Raw genomic sequence first — 24,196 nt, forward strand, 5'->3', positions numbered from 1 at the left:
TGGTGGAGAGTCCCAGATATAAACCTAGTGGGAATAACCCCCCACAGAGGGACAAAAGGACCCCTGATGATCCTCTAATCTCCTGAGCCAAGGTGTGAAACTGGGTGTGGGTCCCAATCAGCCAGAGTTTCGGGTGTGATGAGAGGTGAAACGTCTTCAAGCAACTTAAAGAAGTCCAGACGCTTTTCTTTGCAAGCTCCTTTGACCATATTTCAGGTTGTTTTGTTAAGTGTGCGTTTACCTGGATTTTATATTTCTGTGTTGTGTTGTAAAAAGATGGCTGTGCCTGTTTTCTATACAAATCCCACAGAGATCAGGTTCTTTCTCCGCTGTACCCACTGCTGCCCTCTAACCAGCCAATCAAAAGCAGGAACGTCAGTGAAAGCGTCCCTGGCCGTCAGCCAATCATTTACAATCTAACAACGAACAAAATGATTCTGTAGCCTAGCAACAATAACAGCAACAATCTGGAAATGAGCTCACGGGCACTCGGTGGAAGAAAGCCCGTAGAAACAAGCTCTATTATAAGAACCATACATACAGTCCTGTGCAGAAGTTTGAGGCAGGTGAGAAAAATGCTGTAAACAAAGAACGCTGCTTTTTTTTAAAGGAAGTGTTAATCATTTATTTTCATCAATGAACAAAATGCAGTGAAATCTAAATCACATCAGTCTTTGGCGGGACCGCCCTTTGCCTTCTTCTACGTACACGTGCACACAGGTTTTGAAGGAACTCAGCTGGTCGGTTGTTCCACCCACAGATGGTCCTCACATCCTGTCTCTTTATGTAACCCCAGATGCTCTGTGGGGGCCGTACCATCGCTCCCAGTACTTCTTGATCTTCTTTATGCTGAAGATAGTTCTTAATGACTTTGGCTGTATACTTGGGCTCGTTGTCCTGCTGCAGAACACATTTGGGGCCAATAAACAATCATTTATATTTCTGAAAGCGTTCTTTGTTTACAGCGTTTTTCACACCTGCCTAAAACCTTTGCACAGTGCTGTATGTTGAAGCAAACACATGAAAAAGACGCCATAATACAGTAACTGGAACAAAGAGTTCATCTTCATTTCCAAGTAGCTCTTTTTTTCCAGCTTTAGCTTGTCCAGCGCCAGCCGGGAGTTTATTAAACCTCAAATTTACAAAAAGTCAAATAATTAAGTGACTAAAATATTAAATAAATTATTTCCCTTTGCTTTCTGGCTCCAAAGGTTTCCAGTGATATGCAAACCAGATGAACTGTGCCTGGCTTCATATCTTATTGATACCCCACTACATTGATTTGTGACAGGGTTGACAACTAATCCATTTTGACTTTGGCGAGAATCATTGATTAATTTTTAAAATGGCATCGGGTTGTGAAGCAGCCCGCAGCTTGACTCCAGATGAATTTCACAGAGTGGACTGTGGGAGGCGATGGCTTTGGTATCGCGTCAGGTGCTACTGTTGAGTTTTTCCGGTGTTTTCAGGAGAGTTGGTACAGTTGGAACAGAGACGGTGCTGTTAGCCTGGCTGTCGGGCTGACAGTCATTCGTGTTGTCTCAGTGGTTCAGTAGAGTTTTTTCCAGCTTTAATGTAAAACAGCCTCCTTTATGTTGATGCAGGACCTTCAGGCTCAGGACCGGGCTCACCGCATCGGCCAGCAGAACGAGGTGCGCGTGCTTCGTCTCTGCACTGTCAACAGCGTCGAAGAGAAAATCTTGGCTGCTGCCAAATACAAACTGAACGTTGATCAGAAGGTCATCCAGGCCGGCATGTTTGACCAGAAGTCGTCGGGCCACGAGCGCCGCGTCTTTCTCCAGGCCATCTTGGAGCACGAGGAGCAGAACGAGGTAGGATCGTATTTCCATATGTTGTTGTTTGCCTCCAAGACAGCATCGTTTGGGGAAGAAGATGAGGTGTTATATTTTTTACATGACTCTTCCCTGAACATTTGGTCTTCAGTTAAATTATGCTTTGGTTTAATAGAACTACTGCAGGCTCGGATGATTCCTTTGATACGAGTTATTCATCCTTTTAATATTCCAGCACAGTTGCACAGTGCAACCATGGCAAAAAGTTAGTCTAGAGCCCTGTTCCAGGGTTTAGTAATCGCTTTAGTTTCATTTTCTGTGGCGGCTGATTAAAATTTGTAAACCATACTTGATTTGAGCTGAACGTGAGATGATTGTGTTTCACTTGTGAAGAACACTGTCTGCTAACACCTGCCTCCTTTGCTATTTTAGGAGGAAGATGAGGTGCCTGATGATGAAACTCTGAACCAGATGATAGCCCGCAATGAGGATGAATTTGAGCTCTTCATGGTAAGATAATGACACATCATTGCAAGATTGAAAGTAAAATTGCCATTTCAATGTAAAATTGTTGAAATGACAGGTGTTACAATATTAATTCACCCAAAATAGAGAAGCTGGTTCTTTCACATCTGTAAGACAAATTGATTATAGGTTCATGTCAAGGCTGTTTGTGTGGTTAAATGTCACCTGTACTGAGGCCCGTCCCCTGCCAGATGCTGCCTTTTGCACGATAAATTAATTTAAGACCAGTTGATGCGGGGAGTGTGAATCTGGAGTGATTCAGAGGACACCCCATAGCAGTTTCACTCTTTGCTACTCATCATGGTCCTCTGTGTTGGCTCAGCGTATCACTAAGATCACATTTCTAATGTTTCTTTTTTTTTTTTAGATTCTCACCACATAAGCTCGGCCTCCTGCGATTTTCATTGGTCTCTTAACTCTTCCTAGAAGCGAGTCGAGCCACTGAGCAGCCATCTGTTTGTAAAACTTGTTATTACAGCGGGCACCAAGACAAAGACCTTCAGATAGATTCCACAGTTTAATCTGCACAAGAAAGCTGCTCTGTTTTGGTGACTGTAATCTAAGTGAAATGTAAAAATACCTTCTTCTCCTGACTTCTGCAAACTCTCATAACACAACATTACTTCCTGGCAGCTCTAAAAACTCCCTAAAAGCCTCCAGCTGATCCAAAATGCTGCAGTGAAGCTATGAATAAGGACTAAGGCTGTTTTTTCCATATTAGCCTCTCATTCAGTCGAGGGCTGGGCAACATGAAGACAATCTAATATCGCGATATTTGTTATCTGTATCGCGATACACGATATGTTTAAGTAGAAACTCAACTCGTATTCTGTCGCTCGGGTTACTGAAGTTGCCACCACTGGTGCAGTAAGCCTAAAGCATTCAGAGTTGTGTGTTTCACTCTAACCTGATGTGTGTTTCCTGTTCTTGCCGTCTAAGCGCATGGACATGGACCGGCGCAGGGAGGATGCTAGGAACCCAAAGCGTAAGCCTCGCCTAATGGAGGAGGACGAGCTGCCTTCTTGGATCATCAAAGACGACGCCGAAGTGGAGCGGCTCACCTACGAAGAGGAGGAGGAGAAGATGTTTGGTCGAGGGTCTCGCTGCCGTCGGGACGTGGACTACAGCGACACGCTGACTGAAAAACAGTGGCTGCGGGTAAAAACGTGTTTCGTTATCATGTCAGCCTCAGTCTCCACGCTGCAGCCAAGTTAGAGGGTTTTGTGTTTTTTTCCTGCTGCTTCACCTGGAACCTCAGCAGTTAATTATACGATCATAGGTGATAAATGTGATTCACCCCGCGCCGCAGGTCACGTTTTCTGAAAATGTTGTGAATGCGATAACTCGAGAACAAAATGATGTAGGAGTTTGAAGTCTCAGTAACCTCGGCCTCAAGGTTGTGACTTAGAATTTCAAATTAATACCATAGATGTGTCGACAAGAAGGCTGAGGAGTCGCACTGGCCACTGCCAGCATTTTTAGAAATACTGTAAAGCAGACAGGTAAGTTAAAAGTGCCTCACTAATGACAGTACTCTTTAATAATATATATATATATATATATATATATATATATATATATATATTAGGGGTGCAACGATACACAAAATTCACGGTTCGGTTCGATACTTTGGTGTCACGGTTCGATATTTTTTCGATACAAAAAAAATGTTCATGCATTTTTAATTTGTCATTTATTAAAATTATAAATATATATTTTAACTCAAAAGTACAGTTTTTAAATTTAACCCTAACCCTTGTGCGTGTTTTTTATTTTGACAGTGAATGCGCACCTGCGGACCACTTATGTGCAGCCCTGGTTATTTAGCTCGTCATATTGCAGCCACAGAAATTATTTTGTCCATGAAACCATAAAGCTGCACTTTCTTTTTGCCTCATAGTCTGATTTGTCATAACTTTTCCGTTTTGTGGTAAGCTTTTCTTTGGCTGTCACTTCTTCACCCTGACCTGTCTTATTTGGCTCAGCAGAACTGAAATGCTTTTACACACTCACTCACATAAGCTCAGCGATTCTCTGCGCGATCAACCTCTCACATGTTTAAGCTGCGGGAGATTTCACTTGTCATGTTTGCATAGTAAGCTAACGATTAATAAGACGATGTCAGAGGAATTGGTGCACAAATTATCATCACTCACAGATCAGTGCTGTCGCTCTCTATACACAGTTCGCACGATTGCAAAGTGAAAGCAAAAAAAACAAGCGCAAATTCAAACGCGATTTCAATATGTCACATATTGACAGTGGCTCACCGATGCCAATGACATAATTACCCAGCTACATTTCTGAAAGAATGCAAAAGCATTGACATATATTTTTCATACAATAGCCCGACGGGCAGGGAAGAGAGAGATTTTTGTAGCCCGACTGGAAAGATCGCTAGCTCCGGGACGTCGGGCTAGCGATATTGCAAGCCCTGTATCTGATTGAGGAATCACTCATCTTTGGAAAAGAGAGTTTATTACAGAGAAATGGCTCTTTCCAAAATAAAAGCTATACTATAGCTTCTTCTGGGCTATATTCTCAGCAGCATAAGGAGAATCCTGTGCTAACAGCTGTCTAAATGACTCGGCTAAAGTTAGTAGCATGCTTGTTGTTTTTGTCTTTGCACTAGGATGATGTCAGCGTAAATGTGCAGTCATATTCGTTGTGTTCCCACTAGTGCTTTCAGGTTAATCTCGTTGAAATGACCTTAACGCCACAACACGGCAAATCTCCGTTAACGAGCTATCGCCGATCGCTCCGTGCATGGGGCTAGACGGCCAACACGTTAACGAGCTAACTGCGCTAGCACACTAGTTCACACCAATGTAATTGAGCATTGCATGGTACATCCAACATACTGTTTTACTTTAGTCCATGACTCGCTTACCTTCAGGGTCATACGTCACATGAAAACCAAAATAATTCCAAACGCCAGATCTGAATGAGGTTCAATTTGCTTGTTGCAAGGAGAGCTTAACTTCTGTCTCGCTAGCTTGCCCTGCGCTCTTCCTTCTGACTATGCTGTCTGTGTTGAGCGCTCAGTGGATCTGCGCTGGACAGTGCAGCCTAGGCGGAGTAGTCGAACACAGATTCACTGAGCGCTCAACACAGACAGCATCGTCAGAAGGAAAATTGATAAAATAAATTACAAATGTTGTATTGTTCGATACATATGCGTACCGAACCGAAAGCACTGTATCGAACGGTTCAATATCGATACGAATATCGTTGCACCCCTAATATATATATATATATATGCAAGTAACAGTTTAACCTAAGTCTCATTATGGCTGCATGCTGTAGTTTTGCTTGATTTGATGCTAAAGGCACCGATTCACACTCAGCAAATAAAGTGTGACATGTTCCCTGGAGAGACAAACTCAGATCCGTTTTATTGACTTTAGCTCAGTTCTGTGGGAGAACGAAAATAGAAAGAAGAAAGTTTCAGGCCAAGGTGAGAATATATTGAAACACTGTCAACTGAGTTTCAGACGAACGTTAATTAAAAGAAAACGACTTAAACCTTTAAGCAATATAACAAAGCTAGAGGTGTGATGATCATAGAAATCGTTTGTCAGGGAGCAAAGCATCCCCCAACTCAAATGGTTTGAGTCATATAAAATATCAACAAGTACTGAGTGGATTTCAAAATATGAACGTTGTGTACATTAACAGGCCTGTTTCCAAAGGCAGTCTTTGGCTAAACCTTTTATTCAGTTCAGTTGTATTTTATATAAATTCAGTTGAATTGATTGCAGTGAATCAAAAGAACAATCGCCTCTCTGCACTTTATGTTGTGAGGTTAAGAACCTAGAGTAACAAATCACACGGCCCTCTATGAGCACTTGGCAACAGTGGGAAGGAAGAACTTCCTTTCACCAGGCTGAAGGATGAGGGGAGGGAGGCAGGACAAAAGACACACTGGGTATGTAAATATTTTACAGATGAAGCTGTATGATTAAAGGGTCCAACAGCTGATGGGTATTGAATAGCGGGGTGCGACACAAAGGATGCAGTTTGGCATGGTTTTGCTTAAATAAGCAGGGTCTTCCTGAAAAAGGTTTCTGCAGTCTGGCAGCATATGTTGCTCCAAAATGATTACATAGCTTGGGCCTTCAAAAACCTCTCGCCGTGGTTTTCTGTACCTCTGTGCTTTAATACATCAAGAGCTTTTCTCCTAGATTGCTCCGAGGAAACTTAACAAATCAAACATTTTGACACTTTTCATCGACCTACAACAAGTTGTGTGGCTTTCCTTCCTGTTGTCTCGGAAAACGGACATTTTTCAGGTCACAACAGATCATCATTAAACAGTCATTAATGATACTGGGTTTCAGAGCACAGTGCATCCTGCCCAATGTGAAAACACTGTTGGTCCTACAGTGTAACAGCATGCACCACTGATAATCTCTGAATCTTTGCAACGAGAATTGTTTTTGATTGTTGAGATCCTTGCTGTAGGTTTGACCTCAGCTCCGCTGTGGCTCTTTTCACGTTTTAGGCGATTGAAGATGGAAACCTGGAGGAGATGGAGGAGGAGATCCGGCTGAAAAAGCGCAAACGCAAAAGACGTCAGGACAAGGACTCCGGCAGAGAGGACGGAGGCGCGAAGGCCAAGAAGAGACGTGGACGACCGCCAGCAGAGAAGCTGTCCCCCAACCCGCCCAAACTCACCAAGCAAATGAACGCCATCATTGATACAGTGATCAACTACAGAGACGGGTGAGATCATCCAGAGACTTGCTGCATGTTTGAGATAACGTATCATACAGTTAATATACCAGCAATTCATCTTTCCATTGTACAACCATTCAGGAAAAATAGCATCAAACAGGTGATTCACATCAAACAGGCCTTTTGGGATGAATGAAACGAGTCTAATAATTGGCTGGATGATGTATATAATAGCTGATCTGATTAGACACTCTAGTAACTCCGTGTTCAGTGTTATTTCCATAGCATATAACTTATGGAAACACGTTATAAAGTTGAGTAGAACATTAGCTAAAAGCCCTGTGGTTATAGAGGAAGGTCCAAATAGGTTCTTACCAAATGAGAGGACTTTAAATAAAGCACTGCCTTATTTTTCATTTCACACCAGCAGCATTAAAGCTGTTAAAACTTTAATTACAGTTGTACTCTCTCCATTCAGAGCGGGCCTTCTGAAACACTAGACGACCTTCTTATGCATATATTTATTTCTTCAGAGCTGTGCAGCATAATTCATTTAGCTCCGGAGCTGCAAAGAAACACAAGAATGCGTGCCAGATTACATTTGGCTGTCTGAAAGGTACAAATGCTTATAGGAGTGGAGCAGTGGGCTTATCCTGTGGAGACTCCGAGGAAGGAATAAAATTACTTACATAGCAAATATAGGAGGAGGACCCTCCAGTCTTGGGGTGACTGGGACTAACACCTGATTTGTAGCAGAGGAAAGTGTTCCTTTAAGTTCTTTTATCAACACATATTAAGGTTTTGTTTTTGTTGTTGTCTTTTGTTTGCAAGCGAGCGAGCTGCTGCTGTCAAACTTAAATCGATAGATTGGCCAATAGATCATCCCGTGGTCATCGATATCCAAACCAAGTCCCTCATAAAGGCAGCAGGGACGGTGGGGAAACCAACCGGAGGAAGAGCTGATTCAGCATGTGTTAAAAATCTAGCTAACGAGGAGCTCGGTGCTTGAGGAGCGTCACCCTCAGTACATGAACTGACCTGAGAAGGTTAACTTGTCGTGGTTACAGTAAAATTTACGTTTGCATGCAAAAAGGTGGCCCCGTTTGTGAGAGTGTAGCAAATAGTGGCGTGACTATCCACTGGAAAGTACAGCCTTCTCGCTGGTCGGCACGGTGAAAATGAGCAGACGTGAGGTAATGTCTGAGAAACGGGAACCTCGCATTGGTTCTTCCCAACAAGCCAAAGAAAATAAGTGTGCGTCTGATTTGTTGTGTCTGGATACTTTCTCTTTTGCCCACATGCAGAGTCACGAGCATGCATCTCCCTGTGACATCCACCCATGCATGACAGAACATATGCATTTGTGTTCACGTTGCTCTGAAGTGCACTGGCTCACTGCTCGGCTGAAGCTTTTCCAGGAAACTGCTACCTGCCGTTCCAGAAGTCGAATTCTTTCCTCTCCCTGTTGATGGTTGTTCTTCCCAGAGCATCTCAATCACGACTCTGGCGCTGCTCTCTCCACACTTGACTGGGGCAGAATTTGAAATTTCCAGTGCAGGACTTTGGATCCCTGGGTTACAGTGATGTTTCCTAATAAAACAAAGTGTGACTCCGCATTGCTTAAAGCAAATGCGGGCGGAGTTCAAGCTGTTGCTGGAATGTAATAAATGCTTATCTCCTCAGTGGAGGCAACAGCAGCATCCAGGAAACAGGTTACGGCTTGTTTGGCAACACCTGTGGTTTCCAAGTATGATGTGTCACGCACAGAACAATTGGTTTCTAAATCAATAGTTTTTCCATCAAGAAGCTTCACCGTCACATTTCCACTCCAACCCCAGCTCTTTGATGGGAGTCAGCAGTTGAGTGTGTTTCCTAAAGTCTTTGTTGCTGGGCTTGATAGGCGTCATACATCAAAGATATTAAACCCGTCCTGAACCCTCCGTCCATCCCTGTGGTTTCAGTTCACGCAGCACAGTCTGACGCACCGAGCTGCCACATTCAGGAGCCTTGAAGCTCAGCTGTTCTGCTGCTTGCGTCATTGTGACTGTTTTTGGCTGCTTTGTCGAAATAAAGTTATCCATTTATTTTCCTGATGTCACACACCGGACAGCTCAAGTTAATCCAAAGTGTTTAAATGTTAATTGTGAGCCCTTTGGATTCAGGCAGCTGAGCGAGAACAGTGGAAACGCTGTCCGATGATTGATGCTGTGGAACGTCATCTCTTAGTTGCTTGTATTTCTTCCCCTTGAACTCCTAAATTAATGACTGCAGATTTGAGATTTCAGTATTTTTCTTTCTGATTAAGAGCTGGCCTGGTATAAAATGATTGATGAAGCCACAAGGAGATCCTTAAAAATAATCCCACATGTTGAAATGTTAGTGTTTCTGCCAAGTCTCTGTACACAAAAAGAAGGGAAGTCAGTGCTGGCAGAATCTAACAGATGATATCGGACATTTGAGAGAAAAATGGCGTGTGTGCTTTCTTACAAATGCAGATGAGTTGATCTTAGTGACAGGAGCAAGCTGGGTTCTCCTCATCCTCCTTATCTCTCTTTTCTATTTTCACAAACTCTGGAGAAACTGCAGGTAAAGACGCCGCCGTCGGTCTTCGTGCACACCGTTACCGCAGGCTCACTGCTGCAGCTGTGTGTTGGATATCGTTTCAGAAGACTCAACAGATCTAGTTCATAATTATTGCCTTAAATATCATCTAGCAGGAAAATAAGTGGGTATTTCAGGGTGTAAAATACTACCGAATACTTTGAGTGAAGTTTGATTACTGCTGGCATTTTACTTTCTGTGTTCAGAGAGGGCCTCTGTACTCGGGGTATCTGTGAAAACAGCTCGCACGTCAGATGGTTTCAGGAGCTAACCTGTCACAGCTCTGCGCTTGCTTCGTTTTTCCTCCTGATCTCCAACTTCACTTCTTTCTGACTCTTGGCACTCTGAGATCCTTCCAACTGTTCTTTGCTTTGCTAACTTTAAACTCACCCAAACACTTGTTATTTCTGGCCATTTGATAAAGTAATATTTTAGCATCTGAAGCCCGACTTCTAATCTAACTGCTTTAAAATGAATTTTGTTCCAGCTCTGGTGGTTTTGCTTTGGGGGAAAGCCAAAACCTCTCTGATGGGAAGTAATGTTTCTGTGTTCAGGAGAATAAAAGTCTTTGGTAATTCTTTTTGCAGTAGTCACTTTATCAATCATGTGTAGTAGAATATGAACCTCTCTGACAGGAGTGACGCTCCCACAGAGACCGATGTCTGCAGACACTGATGCTGATGATTGTGATCAGCGTAAATCACAGTAATTAACTTCTCCCTTCGTTAAAGTCATTATTAGTTCTCCTTTTTCTAAGTTTGCTGTTCAGTCTGACAAAATGTTATATCTCACTTCTCCATGTGCTGGGCCCTCAGCTAAAAGTAAAAAGACCCCACAGTGCAAGAGAGACATCGATACAATTAGATGATTTAATGTGAGCAGCACTTGGCGATAGTGGGAAGCAAAAACCTCCAGGTGGCTCAGGTATGGACAGCCATCTGCCGTGACCAGTTGTAGGGTCAAGAAGGAGACAATAGATCAGGGGTGGGCAACTCCAGGCCTCGAGGGCCGGTGTCTGCAGGTTTTAGATGTGTCCCTGATCCAACACAGCTGATTTAAATGTCTTTAAGCTCTCCAGAGGCCTGGTAACGAACTAATCGTGTGATTCAGGTGTGTTGACCCAGGGTGAGATGTAAAACCTGCAGGACACCGGCCCTCGAGGCCTCCCCACCCGGCCATAGAGAGATAAAAACAAAACACTATGTGAGAGAAATGACAAATGCTGAGGGGAAAATAAACATGCATGTTTAAAAGAGGAGAGGCGTGAAGAAATGTCCCCCGGCAGTCTGAACCTGTGTCAGTGTAACTGAGGGTCACCTGATCCAGGTTTAACTTTGTGCTTTATCAACGTTTAAAGTGTCCAAGCTGGGAGCTGCTGCAGAGGAGAGGGGCCTGAAAGCAGAAAGCAATAACTCCCACAGTGATGTGGATCTTAAAATATTAATGGTGTCCTTAAATGAGACCTAAAGTAACATTTACACCCAGTTGGTCTCGTTTTATTAGAAACACTACAGCAGTCTGACCGCAGCATCCGTCCCACGAGGCTTCCTGCGCTCGCTCTTTGTTGCAGCGCTGTGATGACTGTTGGTCTGTGATAGAAAGCACCGGCAGTGTTAGTGTGCAGTAGAGTTTGACGGCATACAAACTGCTGTTTTTGTTTTTCCAGCTCTGGAAGGCAACTCAGTGAAGTGTTTGTCCAGCTTCCATCCAGGAAGGAACTCCCAGAATATTACGAACTGATCCGAAAACCCGTGGACTTCAAAAAAATCAAGGTTTGTGATCTAAGATGATCCATTCATTTGTGCAAAGGAGGGACGGGTTAGCGGGAAAGAAAGGGCTGAAAATTATAACTCCAGGTCCTTTAATAGAAGAGAATACTCAGTAAGATGAGAAACTCCTTAAATGTATTTAAAAGATCAAAGAAGTTTCTGTTTGTGGTAATCTATTAGTTTTAATTTAGTTCCAACAGTTTTTGGTATTTAACAATCAGCTCTTTTCTCTGTTGCTCGAATAGTCCGGTAAATTCACCGTCCGTGGAGCTTCATGTCATGATGGATTTGAAAGGAAGGGCAGACGGTGAAGCTTGATGTCGATGTAGTTTAAGGTTGTGCGACCTGTGTGGATGTAGGCGTCGCTCAGTGCCGCTGTTCTGTTTTTGTCTTTCAACAGGAACGTGTGAGAAACCATAAATACAGGAACGTGGGGGACCTGGAGAAGGACGTGATGCTGCTCTGTCAAAACGCACAGACCTTCAACTTGGAGGGATCCCAGGTCAGAAACCCTGCTGTGGAACTCTCTTCATTTTCCTGCTCATCTCCGGGGCTTTGTTGGTACTCCGGGACTTCTCTAGAATAGCTTTATATATTTATATATGGTTAGAATGATTGTGTGTAGGCGGGGCCAGCTGTTTGGTCGGTGACGGGCTTTCCCCTGAGAATCTTGGCTAGACGGAGCTCGGCGTTGCTTTGATCGGCTCCTGTTCTGTCGGACTCGAGCTCGTTTGCAAACACATGGTGTTATAGTTATTAGCACTGAGCTAGCCTAAAATGAACTGTACACCCCCCCGCAGATATACGAGGACTCCATCGTTCTTCAGTCTGTTTTCAAGAGCGCCAGACAGAAGATCGCCAAGGACGATGACAGCGATGACGACAGTGAGGAGGAGGAGGAGGACGACGACGATGACTCAGAGGCCGAGGGTGAGACGCACTTTGTGGCTACGCGTACCAACACACACACACACCAGAGACCTTTGGTTGTCTCATTGAAATTCTTCTCAGTGCAAACCCGGCGAACGCTGCTCGGGTTTTATATTCATCGCAGCGGGAGCCCCGTGCACTCCTGCTGACAGACGAAAGTGATGTTTTAGACATAGGAGTGAGTCATTATTAAGGGAGGACATTTATTGTGAAATGTTAAAAAGCATTTAAAACCACGAACTACAGCTGATGTGCAGTAATGACACCTGAGAGATTGAGTATCAACACAAATCCCTGACAGCCCTGCATTAGAAACGGCCTCCAGCATAAAAATCTACCATGTCAGCTAAACGTTCAACAAATAGTTTCGTTTCTAATATGTTTGGTTAAACAGGATGTCGTAGCTTTTATTCTCAAACATGCTGAAGGGAAGCGGTGCAAGACTGTTCACGTTTCTCCCGTGTTTCAGCCAAGTCAGTGCGGGTAAAGATCAAGCTGAGCAGGGAGGCACGCGGCCACGACAAAGGCAAGAAGAGGCAGAGCCGAGGGAAGGCCAAGCCGGTGGTCAGCGACGACGACAGCGACGAGGACCAGGATGATAATGTAGGTTGTAAAATAATTGTACTTATGTTGCCGACACAGGTGGTTCAGGTCCATCAGCAGCTGTTGGCTGGCATTAAATCTTCTGTAGAATAAAAGGATAAAAACTTGTAGTGTACTTATGTGAAACCAAATGCTTATGTAGATAATGACGTTCAGTTCGCTATATTTCCCAGTATTATCCGCCTTCTGCTGTTCAGCCTCCGCTGATGTGAAGTTAAAGCTGTGCAGGCACCACGTCTGTGCCCACTATCAAATACACCTTGTATCCTCCCCTCTCTCCTTTCTTTCTGCTCCTTTGTCTGTTCTATGCGGGAATAAAACCACGATGAGGCCACATAAACGCTGTTCTGTGGTTACAAACTATAGAAGTTTCTCCTGAAGTTAGCTCGGTGTTAGCTCGGTACAGCAGCAGGAATAAGACGTAGCACATACAGGCAGCTTCAGCCACTCACACAGGGAAAAGTTTAATTGATCTCGTGGGATGAGATTTTGAAGATTTTAACTTCTTTGTAAATCGTCTGATGCAATCACACTCAAAGTCTTTGAAGACCATCTTCCAAATTCACTGTTTACTCTTATAGAGTGAGCTTCCCCTGGCTTTGGTCTCATATACCGACAGTCACAAAGCTCCGTGAAGCACCCTTTAATTCCTCGTCAGCTATCACGTCTTTTATCTGTGTTGATGTGGCGTTTGCCGCTCATTTAAAAGCCAAATCGCACATCTAAAGACCCAAAGGACCCTCAGAAGGATGTAAATGAGTCCTAAATATTTCTTAAACATGGTTTACGGAGCATGTTTGTGAAGCAGAGTGTAACAGGTGCATGTAGAAACCACACGTTTATATTCTCCATTTATTGTGCGATACTGTGAGAACGAGGTGATGTAGGACTTTCAGTTGATACCGTAGGTGAACGTACTAAAAATCTTGAATGAGTTTGAATCCCAGTGACCTTGACTTCAAGGTCAGAGGTCAACTTTTATACCATGGGTGCATCTACTGGGAGGCCGAGGGGTGGCCCTGGCACCTCACTGCTGCCAGCTAAACCTGATTGACTTACCCTGGTCAGAAGTTTTTTTTTATTTTCATCTATCTTTTTCCATAAATAATGAAATAATAATGGATTGCATTTATATAGCGCTTTTCAGGGCCCTCAAAGCGCTGTACAATGCCACTATTCATTCACTCTCACATTCACACACTGGGGGAGGCAGCTACAGTTGTAGCCACAGCTGCCCTGGGGCAGACTGACAGAGGCGAGGCTGCCATATCGCGCCATCGGCCCCTCTGGCCATCGGCCCCTCTGGCCATCACCAGTAGGCAAGTAGGGTAAAGTGTCTTGCCCAAGGACACAACGACCGAGACTGTCCGAGCCGGGGCTCGAACCGGCAATCATTTTCTGTTACGCCCCCCTGAGGAAGAAGAAAACATTTCACGCCCCGCCCACTCTCCCCTGTCACTATAAATAGTATCATTTGTCTATAAAATTGTTATTATAAGTACATTTCTGCATAACATTGTATCCTTATTAACATTAAAGACAGCATAAAAGAAAGAAATATAGATCAACTTAAAACAAAGACTAACAATGTTGTTTAGTCTGTAACAGAAAGGATTTAAGTACATGTACTAGTACTGCGACTCTCTAAACTACTACAGACAAAGTGCATCGATTTGCCTGAAATATAAAAACATCCTTCTTCAAACTATAAACATTTTTTGAACCATTTGATTCTGAAAAATAAAATTAAACAAAATCCATAAATACATTTAAATATATCTGCAACATTAACTGCTCAAGTAAAGTACAGATCCTAAGAACGCTGCCACCTACTGTAGCGGATGTGCAATTACACTGTATGCCGGTCCGTGTTCCCCGGCGGGGGCACTATTTGAGAAGGACCGTCTTAGTGTATTTTTCAGCGTAAGTGAGCAGCTTACCTTTGTCCAGGTGTTGCATCAGTGTTTGTATTTATGATGCTGAGTGTTTAAGTGTCTTATGTTGGCTGAGCTCGGAGCCTTCACGTTACTCCGTGAATATGAATGCAGCGATTTCATCAGCTGTGTGCCGGCCGTGGTGGGAGCACGCTCTGCCCTGACGGAGTCTGTTCAAAGGACCGCCTTGTCTGACTCGCCTCACTCCTTCACTGCTCTCCTCGTTAGCCTCAGAACAGGAAAAGATGTGAAGACCGCCCGTCCCACCTCTTTTTCCTCCGGAGAGCTTTCTTATTTCAGCGTTGTTGTGTTGCGACAGGCCGCTCTGCCTCTCGTTGCTGCTTCGCTGCATCCTCTTCCTCGTTCTTAACACTCTTCTTCTCTTTGTCTCTGCAGGATCAATCAGACAAGAGCAAAAGTGATGACGAGTGACGAAGGAGAAGCAAGGGCGCGAGGATATTGTTTACAGCACTTAGAAACAAAGGACAATATCTTCCATTGCTGTTGTTCAGGTTCATGTTCCTTAAACTTTGCTCCGTGTGTCTTCTGTGTGTGTCTGTAGGGTGTATTCTCATCTCCCACCAGCTTAGAAATGTATTACTTACAATCGATAACATACAGCAATACCAATCAGCTTATATTTCTCTTTTTAAGACAATTTTGTAGTATATTTTTTAACTACGTGCTTTAACAAAACACAAAATGTACAAAAAAGAAAAACACACATTGGTCATCCTATTTGCGCTTTTGCTTTGTTTGTAATCGCTTGCTTGCACTTTAAAAAAAACCTTCAGTATCCTGATTTTTAAAAAGTCAAGTAAAACAAAAATATGTATAATCAGTGAAATCAAAGCTAATTTGGAGAAATGGCAGTCAGTTTTTTAAGTTTTGGATTTATTGTTTTTAACGTGTGCCGTGCCAAATGTAGACAAACTGACCGTTAGCTTAACCCCTCCCACGCGCAGCGTCTGTCCAATTACAGCTAGGCTTTTTTAAGCTTGTACGAAATAAATATGAAAGTAAGTAAAAGATTTAATAGTTATCTGCCTCAGTGTGTAGATTAAACACGCTGTCAGCGTGTGCGCTCCATAAAGAAGCTAACACCTGCTAACTGGCCCAGGCTGAGGTCACCTTGTTCTGTGGGGTGAGTGGACACGTGTGGAAAACTGAATCATTCGCTGGACAGCGTTTGGAACAGTCTGTGTCGCGTGTTGTAGCTCATGTGGACAAGTCCACAGTCCAGTCCAAGTCCTCAAACTGTTGAAAGCTGGGATCACGTCTGTGTTAGCATGTAGACCACAGTCTGTGTGTCACAGATGAGTCCACAGTTACGACACTTTCTCTCAGAACTGTAAAGAATGCAGTGGAGAAACCCAAAGTTCACTTCTGCTGTTCATCGTAGAACAATCCAGTTAAATCTCATGGTTTAGTCTAGAAATGGGCAGAAGTGTCAGGCGGGGTCCTCGTGGTTCCAATGAAGGCTTTCTCTGTTTGTCGTGGACCAACGTGGGTTAGGGTTCTTTCACCTGCCCCAGGGAGGACTTGCATCTTAAAGGAGGAGAACTCCTGCAGGACTCACATTGAGGCAAACTTTTCTTGACGAGTAGCAAAAGGAGAGATGTTGATTTCATTGTGGTGCAGACAGCCCACAGCCACTTTGGCCTGGTAGAGGCGACGAGTGTGTGAACGTTGAGGTACTTCTGAGTTTCCCAGCTGCTCTGAAACTCTGGCCACTAACTGTACTTTAATCCAGCGTCTCCCTCGGGCTGCACATCAGTCTGTGGAGATGCACTTTTGTCTCTTATCTGGGACTTCCTCGAACTCAATTATCTCTTCAGCCTCTTTATCTTTCCTCACGTGCACATCCTCCCTGTTATTACCATCAGTGACTGAGGGCTCTCTGAATGTGATATGTCAGCTCAGTCTCAGTCCTGCAGCAGCGGCCGGCTCGCTGAGTAGCACAGCATACTGCTGCAACATCAGGAACAGCTGTGCGCTTCATCAAACATTCACACACACCTGATTACTTATTTACCTACAGTAATAGGACATTATATAGATCACATAGTACTAAGACAGGGCATTTTAGTCATCACAAAACAAATGTACATATTAATCAGCCTCTGAGCCTGACACTGAGGCACGCAGACCCTCACGATCAAATCTCTTTGTGTTCTGTCATTACGTTACAGTTCACACAAGGCCTGTTCTCTGCTTTCTGCTCCATCAGCCCCACCTTAAAGCTTCCTCCTGCTCTCTCCCAAAGCAGCATGTCGGCTGCTGTCCTCCACCTCCTGCTCTCCTACATCTCGCTCTTCATTAGCTACAGCTGCCTCCTTTCTTTCACCTCCCACAGAAACTGTGGAAATATGAAAACAGAGACTGTAACACTGGGCCAATTATTAGCGTGTGTTTCCTTTGGTCTGTAGGTACTCTGTTGTGCTGTTACCATTGGTCCAGCATGTCTTTGAACCTCCTTAGGAGCGGGCTTTTTGAGTCTTTGGAACTAACAGAATTGTTTTCATTGGTTTGAACAGTCGATAAATGCTGAGCAGCTGCTGATAGATGTCTTTGTAGCTGTGTGGTGTGAGGGGTTCCCCGAACAGTCTCGTGTCACTGCCCTTACTGTTTGGCCCCGTCATCAGTTTACAACAGTGATTCACTGTTAGGTTCCCGGGGCTGCAGGGCAGAACATGCTCTACTGCATGCTGCAAACAAGCAATCTGTCCGTACTTTGAAGAAGAAAGTACTTTTAGAAGAACATGATTTGGTTGCATGTGGGCTCTGTAAGGGAAAGCCAACACATAACCACTAAACAGCAACTTACAGAGCAGTTTTGCTGTTAGCCCAGCAGTTACAGCCACACTGAGTGACTGTGACTGTTAGACTGAGTGAGTAGTGTAAATTTCACGATATGTTTAGACTGTTTGGACATTAGAAGACTAACTGCTTCCTCTGATTCTCCCTGGAGACCTGATGCCATGTTATCAGTTTGCAGAGATACAAATGGCGTTCTTACCTTCTGAAGTGCTCAGCTGTGTCCCTGCATCACCTTCATCAAACTGTTCACACGTTTAGTTAAAGATCGGCAGTTGCAGATTTTCACAGCTCACTGAGCTCAGCACCTTGTTCATGAGTAGAGCCTGCCTGCACATTGAGATATAGACTCTCTGCATCAGCTTTTTGTTTTTAAAAGGGAACATTTGTTTCTTTCAAGGTATTTAAAATCATCCTGTAGACATTTCTAAATACCTGGGATGTTATAATACTGTGATATCACCAAGGCCTCCTGTACAGAGACGCCATGTCCCTGCTGTAACTTAAATATCCAAACAAAATAAAAAGGCTCTTTAAATACCCACTAAGAACTTTTTAGATTAGCTGGCGGGAGCAGAGCTGTACTCGTGTGTCTATGCGTTCACCTCATGTCGAAGCTTTACAGTTGCAGTAACGGTAACAGGAGGGCGGGGCTTAGCAGACGGTCAGCAACGCGATTACACGATTGTGAAAGTACAGGCAGATAAAAACGTGCGTCTGTAGCTGACAGATGAACTTGACACAGCCAGAAATGTCCGACGCTTTTTTAACCGCTTCTAGTAAGACAAATATAATCGCACATGATTAGGGAGGTGCACGTGGTTCATGTGTTCTTCCTCTGATGTTTTTAACATTTTCTGTATCACAGCGTTGTCGCATTAATTTTCTCGTTTTGTTGGAGTTATTTTCTACGTAGAAAGCTCGTGTCAGACAGCGGGTTCACGGGGAAACATCTCACTTCGGGGAATGAAACCAGATTCTGTCGTAGCGCTAAATGTAGCGTCTGAATACATGTTACAGTCGTTTTGCAAAAAAATAGAAAATGAAATCATAAAAATCTGAAAAATAAGTGTAACAAACCGAGTCTGACGGGTTGTGACGGCCTGAATTACTACAAAGAAAACAGTATTATGAGATTAATGAGACGTGTCGGTTTGTTTCAGGTGTTCGTGTTCCTTGTGAATTAGTTCTAAACCCTCATTTTATTGTTTATGTGTTATTTGTAGCATGCACTCTTGACAGTATACCGTGCACATGCAGATATATCATTTTTGTGTAATATGTGCTTGCCGACTCTCCGTAAGTGTGACTTAATCTTTGCTTTCTTTGCACAGTGTCTTTGTGGTTGTATCTCATAGCCCAGGGCAAATAAACATCACTGATTTCCAACACAAAGATCGCGTCTCTGCTTTTTCTTTGCCTTCTGCTGTTTGTTGTGTTTGTGTTGCCGATGTTGCCGCTCACCTTTGTTCTGACACTTTATTTCAAAAACTCGTTAAACTCCTGAAGTTCATCTGTTTTCGGTTATAAAACTCAGTCTCTCTAATTAGGGAGAACTGCAAAAGTCATGAAATAAGAAACATCTGAATGTGCTGTTCTTCTGCACTAAAGTTAACGAGCAGCGTAACCTCAGTGGTTTCAACTGACGCAGATCATCAAATACCGTTCAACTCCCACGTAGGGATGGGTACCGGTACCGGTTCTGACATAAACGGTAGTAACCAGACCGAAGCAGAGCACAATTCGGTGCTTTTTTCCCCCTGAGCTGTGACACATTTTAGATTCTAGCCAATCATTTTACGTTTCCGAGGATAGTAGGCGGGGCCAGGTACGTGCGTTCTTTTAGAGCAGAGCTACAGATTAAAAATGTCCAAGGCGAAGCGGTCTGGCTGTACTTCACAGCAAAAGATGCAAACTCAGCAGCAACAAGTGCTTTAAGCTGATACTGTGATACTGTCAAAGGAAGTAACACCTCAAATCTGATGAAACACCTGGCGACGCATAGCGTTTTTTTTAAAAGCCCAGAAATGCGCCGTATTTGATAGCTTGCTGCGAGACCTCACACCGAGCACATCTACTGTGCATGGGTTGCCTGTTATGAGACCCGGATTTAGCAACATCCCCCAAGAACCCGAAGAGGAGAGTCCTGGCCCCTAGCCCTGCCAGTGTAGCAGAAATGATGAGGATGATGATGCAGCAGCAGCCGTTCTTCTCTGCGTGAGGAGCTTCATGTTGTTCGTGTGTAATTTACGTTGAGTAGGCTAACCACGTTATTACATTAATGCATGTAAGGTGAACTAGCAAACACTGTCATAGCTACATGCGGCTGTCTTCTTGTTTGATGGCAGATACTCCCTTCACCCTGGCCAAAAAGGCTAAAATTACCAAAGAAAAAGTGGAAAACAGTTAAACATGAGAGGTTTTTGGACAAAGTTTGTGTTTTTTCCATTGTTTAAGCACTGCTTCCAGCCAAGAGTGATGCCATATATGCCCCATAGCTGCAGAAAAGGCTAACATTGTTATCTTTTTACAAAAAAAACAGCTGAACATGAGAGGTTTTTGGACAAAGTGTGTGTTCTCCATTCTTTAAGCACCGACTGTCACGACCGCGCTGGCAGACGTGTGGAATTGGAGATAGGACCCAAAATGCGGCAGCTCTGGTGCAGATGAGTATTTATTTAACAAAAGAAAATACAAACAGCAATGGCGTGGGTGAAGGTGAAACAGGAAAACCTAAACTGGGTAAAACTAACAAAACAAACCAGAAACGAAGATGCAGGGAGGTCCGGGGAATTACATACGGCGAGACGCAGGGAGACCGAGGGGAAACAACACAGACGAACCAGCAATTACTAAGACAGAAAATACAACTTAAATACACTCAGAGAACACAGGGAGATTACACACAGGTGGGAAACACAGCTGGGAGTGATTAACATGACGAGACCAGGGAGACAAACTGAAAACACTCACATAAGACGCAGACCTTCACAATAAAACAGGAACTTACACATGAAAGGACACAAACTAAGAAACGCAGACTAGATACAGGAACACACGGGGGGAACAGGGTAAACACTAATCAGAGGAAGAGCAGAACCAAAATCGTGAAGAGAAAAATACAAAACGCTGGGTCAAAAGGACCCAGGATCATGACACCGGCACCGATAAAACCTAAACGATACCCATCCCTACTCCCACGTGATTAGGAATGTTTCAGAAGATTTTTATTTCAAAGCTTTTAATGCTGACAGGACGTACTCTGCACAAATAAAAGAAAAACCTCAAAATGTTTGCTTGTTTTTCAAAATTGCTTCAATTTATGTCACTTTGAGCTCCCAGCCTGATGGAAGGCAGGGTCCAGCAGCTGCCCCACGTCTGTTTAGCGTGAGAGGTCAAAGGCATCAGCAGTAAATAGAAAATACTTTAAAATACAACAGGAGTGTTTTTGGGGAAACAGCTGTGGCTGTGAGGGCTTAGCAGTAAACAGCTAATAGGAAACTGCATCTACAGTATTACATGAACGTCTCAGTGTGCGTTCCTTCACAATGCTCCTCCCTTTTTTTTCTTTTTCTTTTTTGAGCTTTTGCTGCATTTTGTTATTTGTTGGTGTTTTCATAGGTTAGAATGCGTTTGACCTCTCAGGGCCACCGTAACTATACCGTACACAGATATGGAAACCTCATGTAGGAAACATGAGGTTGAACACCATCACAAAACTTGGATATGTTAACAAAAGCCCGCCCGCTCTAAAAAGTATTTATTAAAATCTGACCTTACTAAGCCACACCCCCTTTGGTGATGTCACATAAAGTTGTTACAGAAATGACTTTAAATGTTATTGTAGTGATGTAGTCGACAGGTGATCGCACAGGCCGCCTGGTTGGAGGATTGCTTTGACGGCCTGGTGAAGGTTTGCAGACAGATTACCTGTTTGAGTCCACCTGCACCGATGAGCGCAACTCACCTGTGATGGACTTGGTTCATTCCTATATGGTTTTATGCATGTGTCATTTTACAGTTAATCTCTGATTTACTACCATAGGCAACTTTGTCACTGTTTGTGCAACAATCCCCATTTGCTTCTGTCTGCATGTACTGTAGACGGCTGACTTGTTGCTAACTTTACTCCATCAGTAGCTTTGGGGACAGAAACTGACTGCGAGTGGTTGCAGGTGGTCCCGTCTCTGAAGCAATCACTTCAAAGCAACGAGAGTTCTGTGAAATCTTTGCACAAAGTTGCAATAAGTTTGGTCGTGCCACATCTATCACCATAGCTGGACTGGCCATTGGGCATACCGGGCATTTGCCCGGTGGGCCGCTGGCGATTTTTTTTTTAATGGGCCGATGGATATTTTTTTTTTTAGGAAGGGTATATATAATGAAAGGTGTTGGATTGGCCAATTGGTCATGATCGACTCTGGGCTGGACCAATTACAGCCGAGGAGGCTGAATGCACCCGCTCCCTTGTTTAGCAATCACGTGATTTTCGCGCATTGCATGCCGGGAACTCGTGGCAAAACAATCCAAGTACCGCATCAAATGCAAGCATTTGCAGCACCGCAAAACGTTCATTCTTCGATTCCAATAAATTCTTGTTTTTTCTTTGCCGCACAAAAAAGGAATGTACAAAACAAAAGGAGAACAATGCCGGTCCGTACAAAGACAGACTCGACGAAAAGACAAAGAAAAGATACGAGGAAAAAATCAAAGGAGTGAAAGGGTTACCCTTACGAGCACACAGACGTTAGCGTGCTGCCCAACTTTCACCACGCTCATATTTATAATCATACGGTTCTTGGAGTGAGTGCATACACTCATGAAGTTTAGTAACTTCAGGTCACTGCAACAAGCCCAGGTACAGTTTACCGACGGATGGGTGCAGGACCTTGAAATGCACCGTGTAGAACGAAAGACCATCGTACGTATCATAAGTTTACCAGTCTCACAAATTGTCGTCATAAATACACATTCCTTAACAGTTTATTAATAGGACCTTTGAGCTCAACGGTAATTAATTAGTAGTGGAAATGATTTCTGGTTCATTACAGAAATGTAGCAGTGACAATAATATTGTATGCTGTAATCGTACTGGACAATTAGTGATACAAAACAACTGTTTTATCCTGTGAATAAAAGTATATGTTTTTGTCAATGTACCATAATAACAGAAGCGAAACACAATATTGTGTCAGGACAATTCACTATTTATGCACAATAAATAAAGGAGCATAGCGCGACAATTTCTGTTCAGCGCCAGACTTGCTTGTAACCTATATCACCAATTATGTTAAGAAAAATGACTTAACTACTAATTAACTACTAAAAAACTCTGACCTTTGTGGGAATGCTTGGAGCAGACTACCCTGTGAGCTGGAGGGTTCTGGGACGTTATATTTGGTATATCCAGACCACCCGTCGGCTCTTACTTCGGAAACATGGCTTAAAAAAATTTCTCTTCAACGACGTAATCCGATTTAAAAAAACGATCTCTTTACCCGTCGGCTTCCCGTGGCTGTCATGCGACCGGCTGTTGCAGTTAATAATACAACGGCTTCTTGACATTTTTGTGTTTCTTTTTATCGCTGTGTAACTGAGTTCAATTGAAAGCCTGCGTGCGCTAGTACCGCTTGCCACAAGTTCCCAGAATCCTTTGCGGTTTTACCCCTGAATGACGTCACATTTTCAATCTTTATCCTGGTGGGCCGGTCTCTAGTCAAAATGCCCGGGCCGATTTTTTGTCCCAGTCCAGCCTTGTCTATCACAGTATTTTATATTCCTCGTACACATGTTAAGCTTATAAAAGCTGCTAATCCTGTCAGTTTGGTTGTAACAGGCTACAGATAAAAGCCGCTGGGTGCACTCTTTTACATTCATATACATTAGGAGACTTTTCCGGTCACAATATTACATCTGCCTTGAAGGTGAAAATAGGAAAAAGTGCTGAACTCTGATTAAAATCATACTGAAGTGAACAAAACCAAAATCAGGTTCCAAAAACAGCCCCGTCTTGTATTGAGGATCTCCCTCGATCGGAGCCCCTGCAGCTGGCTGTCCGCTCTTCCCGGAGCTTCGTGCTGTATTTGATGGCAGCGCTGCTGTATTGTGCAGCTCAGCCACTGGAGGGCAGACGATGAGCCGCCGTGCTACGCAGCTGGCTGGACGGCACATCAAAACAGCCCTGCTTTTTGTATCCCTGCCATTTTAAACAGAGCTTCACTAAGCCAATTCCCCCTGAAGAATGACCATCCATCGCCCTTTTTATCTGCCTCTTTGAAGTGCGGAGCTGTTGGGATAGTCTTGAGCCCAGGAAGAGAGGGGCAATTTGGATGTTAATCCTCGTCTGAGCACCAGAGATGTCAGCTGGAAAAAGTCAGGTGCTGGTGTAATTCCTGCTATTCCTCTGTAGCTTTTGTCTGAGGCTCCACCATCATCACATTCTCCAAGCAGCACACGCAGGTCCCTCCAAGCCGAATCAAGGAATTTTCCTTCCTAATGACTCATCCATAGCGATCTGAAAAGGCCAGGTGCTCTCTATTATCAGAGT

The 24,196-nt window shown here is 43.7% G+C and overlaps 1 protein-coding gene across 1 annotated transcript in view; it reads left to right on the forward strand.

The window, feature by feature from the left end:
* The window catches only part of smarca2 (SWI/SNF related BAF chromatin remodeling complex subunit ATPase 2), a 56,670-nt gene extending 37,626 nt beyond the window's left edge, over positions 1 to 19,044 (forward strand). Inside the window, exons 26-34 of the mRNA XM_082555155.1 lie at positions 1,605 to 1,832; positions 2,226 to 2,303; positions 3,258 to 3,476; positions 6,823 to 7,043; positions 11,263 to 11,368; positions 11,766 to 11,867; positions 12,166 to 12,295; positions 12,765 to 12,898; positions 15,229 to 19,044. Coding sequence (XP_082411281.1) covers positions 1,605 to 1,832; positions 2,226 to 2,303; positions 3,258 to 3,476; positions 6,823 to 7,043; positions 11,263 to 11,368; positions 11,766 to 11,867; positions 12,166 to 12,295; positions 12,765 to 12,898; positions 15,229 to 15,264 — 1,254 coding nt within the window. The 3' untranslated portion in view covers positions 15,265 to 19,044. The remainder of the gene's footprint in view (positions 1 to 1,604; positions 1,833 to 2,225; positions 2,304 to 3,257; positions 3,477 to 6,822; positions 7,044 to 11,262; positions 11,369 to 11,765; positions 11,868 to 12,165; positions 12,296 to 12,764; positions 12,899 to 15,228) is intronic.
* The last annotated feature ends 5,152 nt before the right edge of the window (positions 19,045 to 24,196 follow it).

Source organism: Aulonocara stuartgranti (assembly GCF_965226115.1).
Source record: "Aulonocara stuartgranti genome assembly, chromosome: 12".
Taxonomy (NCBI): domain Eukaryota; kingdom Metazoa; phylum Chordata; class Actinopteri; order Cichliformes; family Cichlidae; genus Aulonocara; species Aulonocara stuartgranti.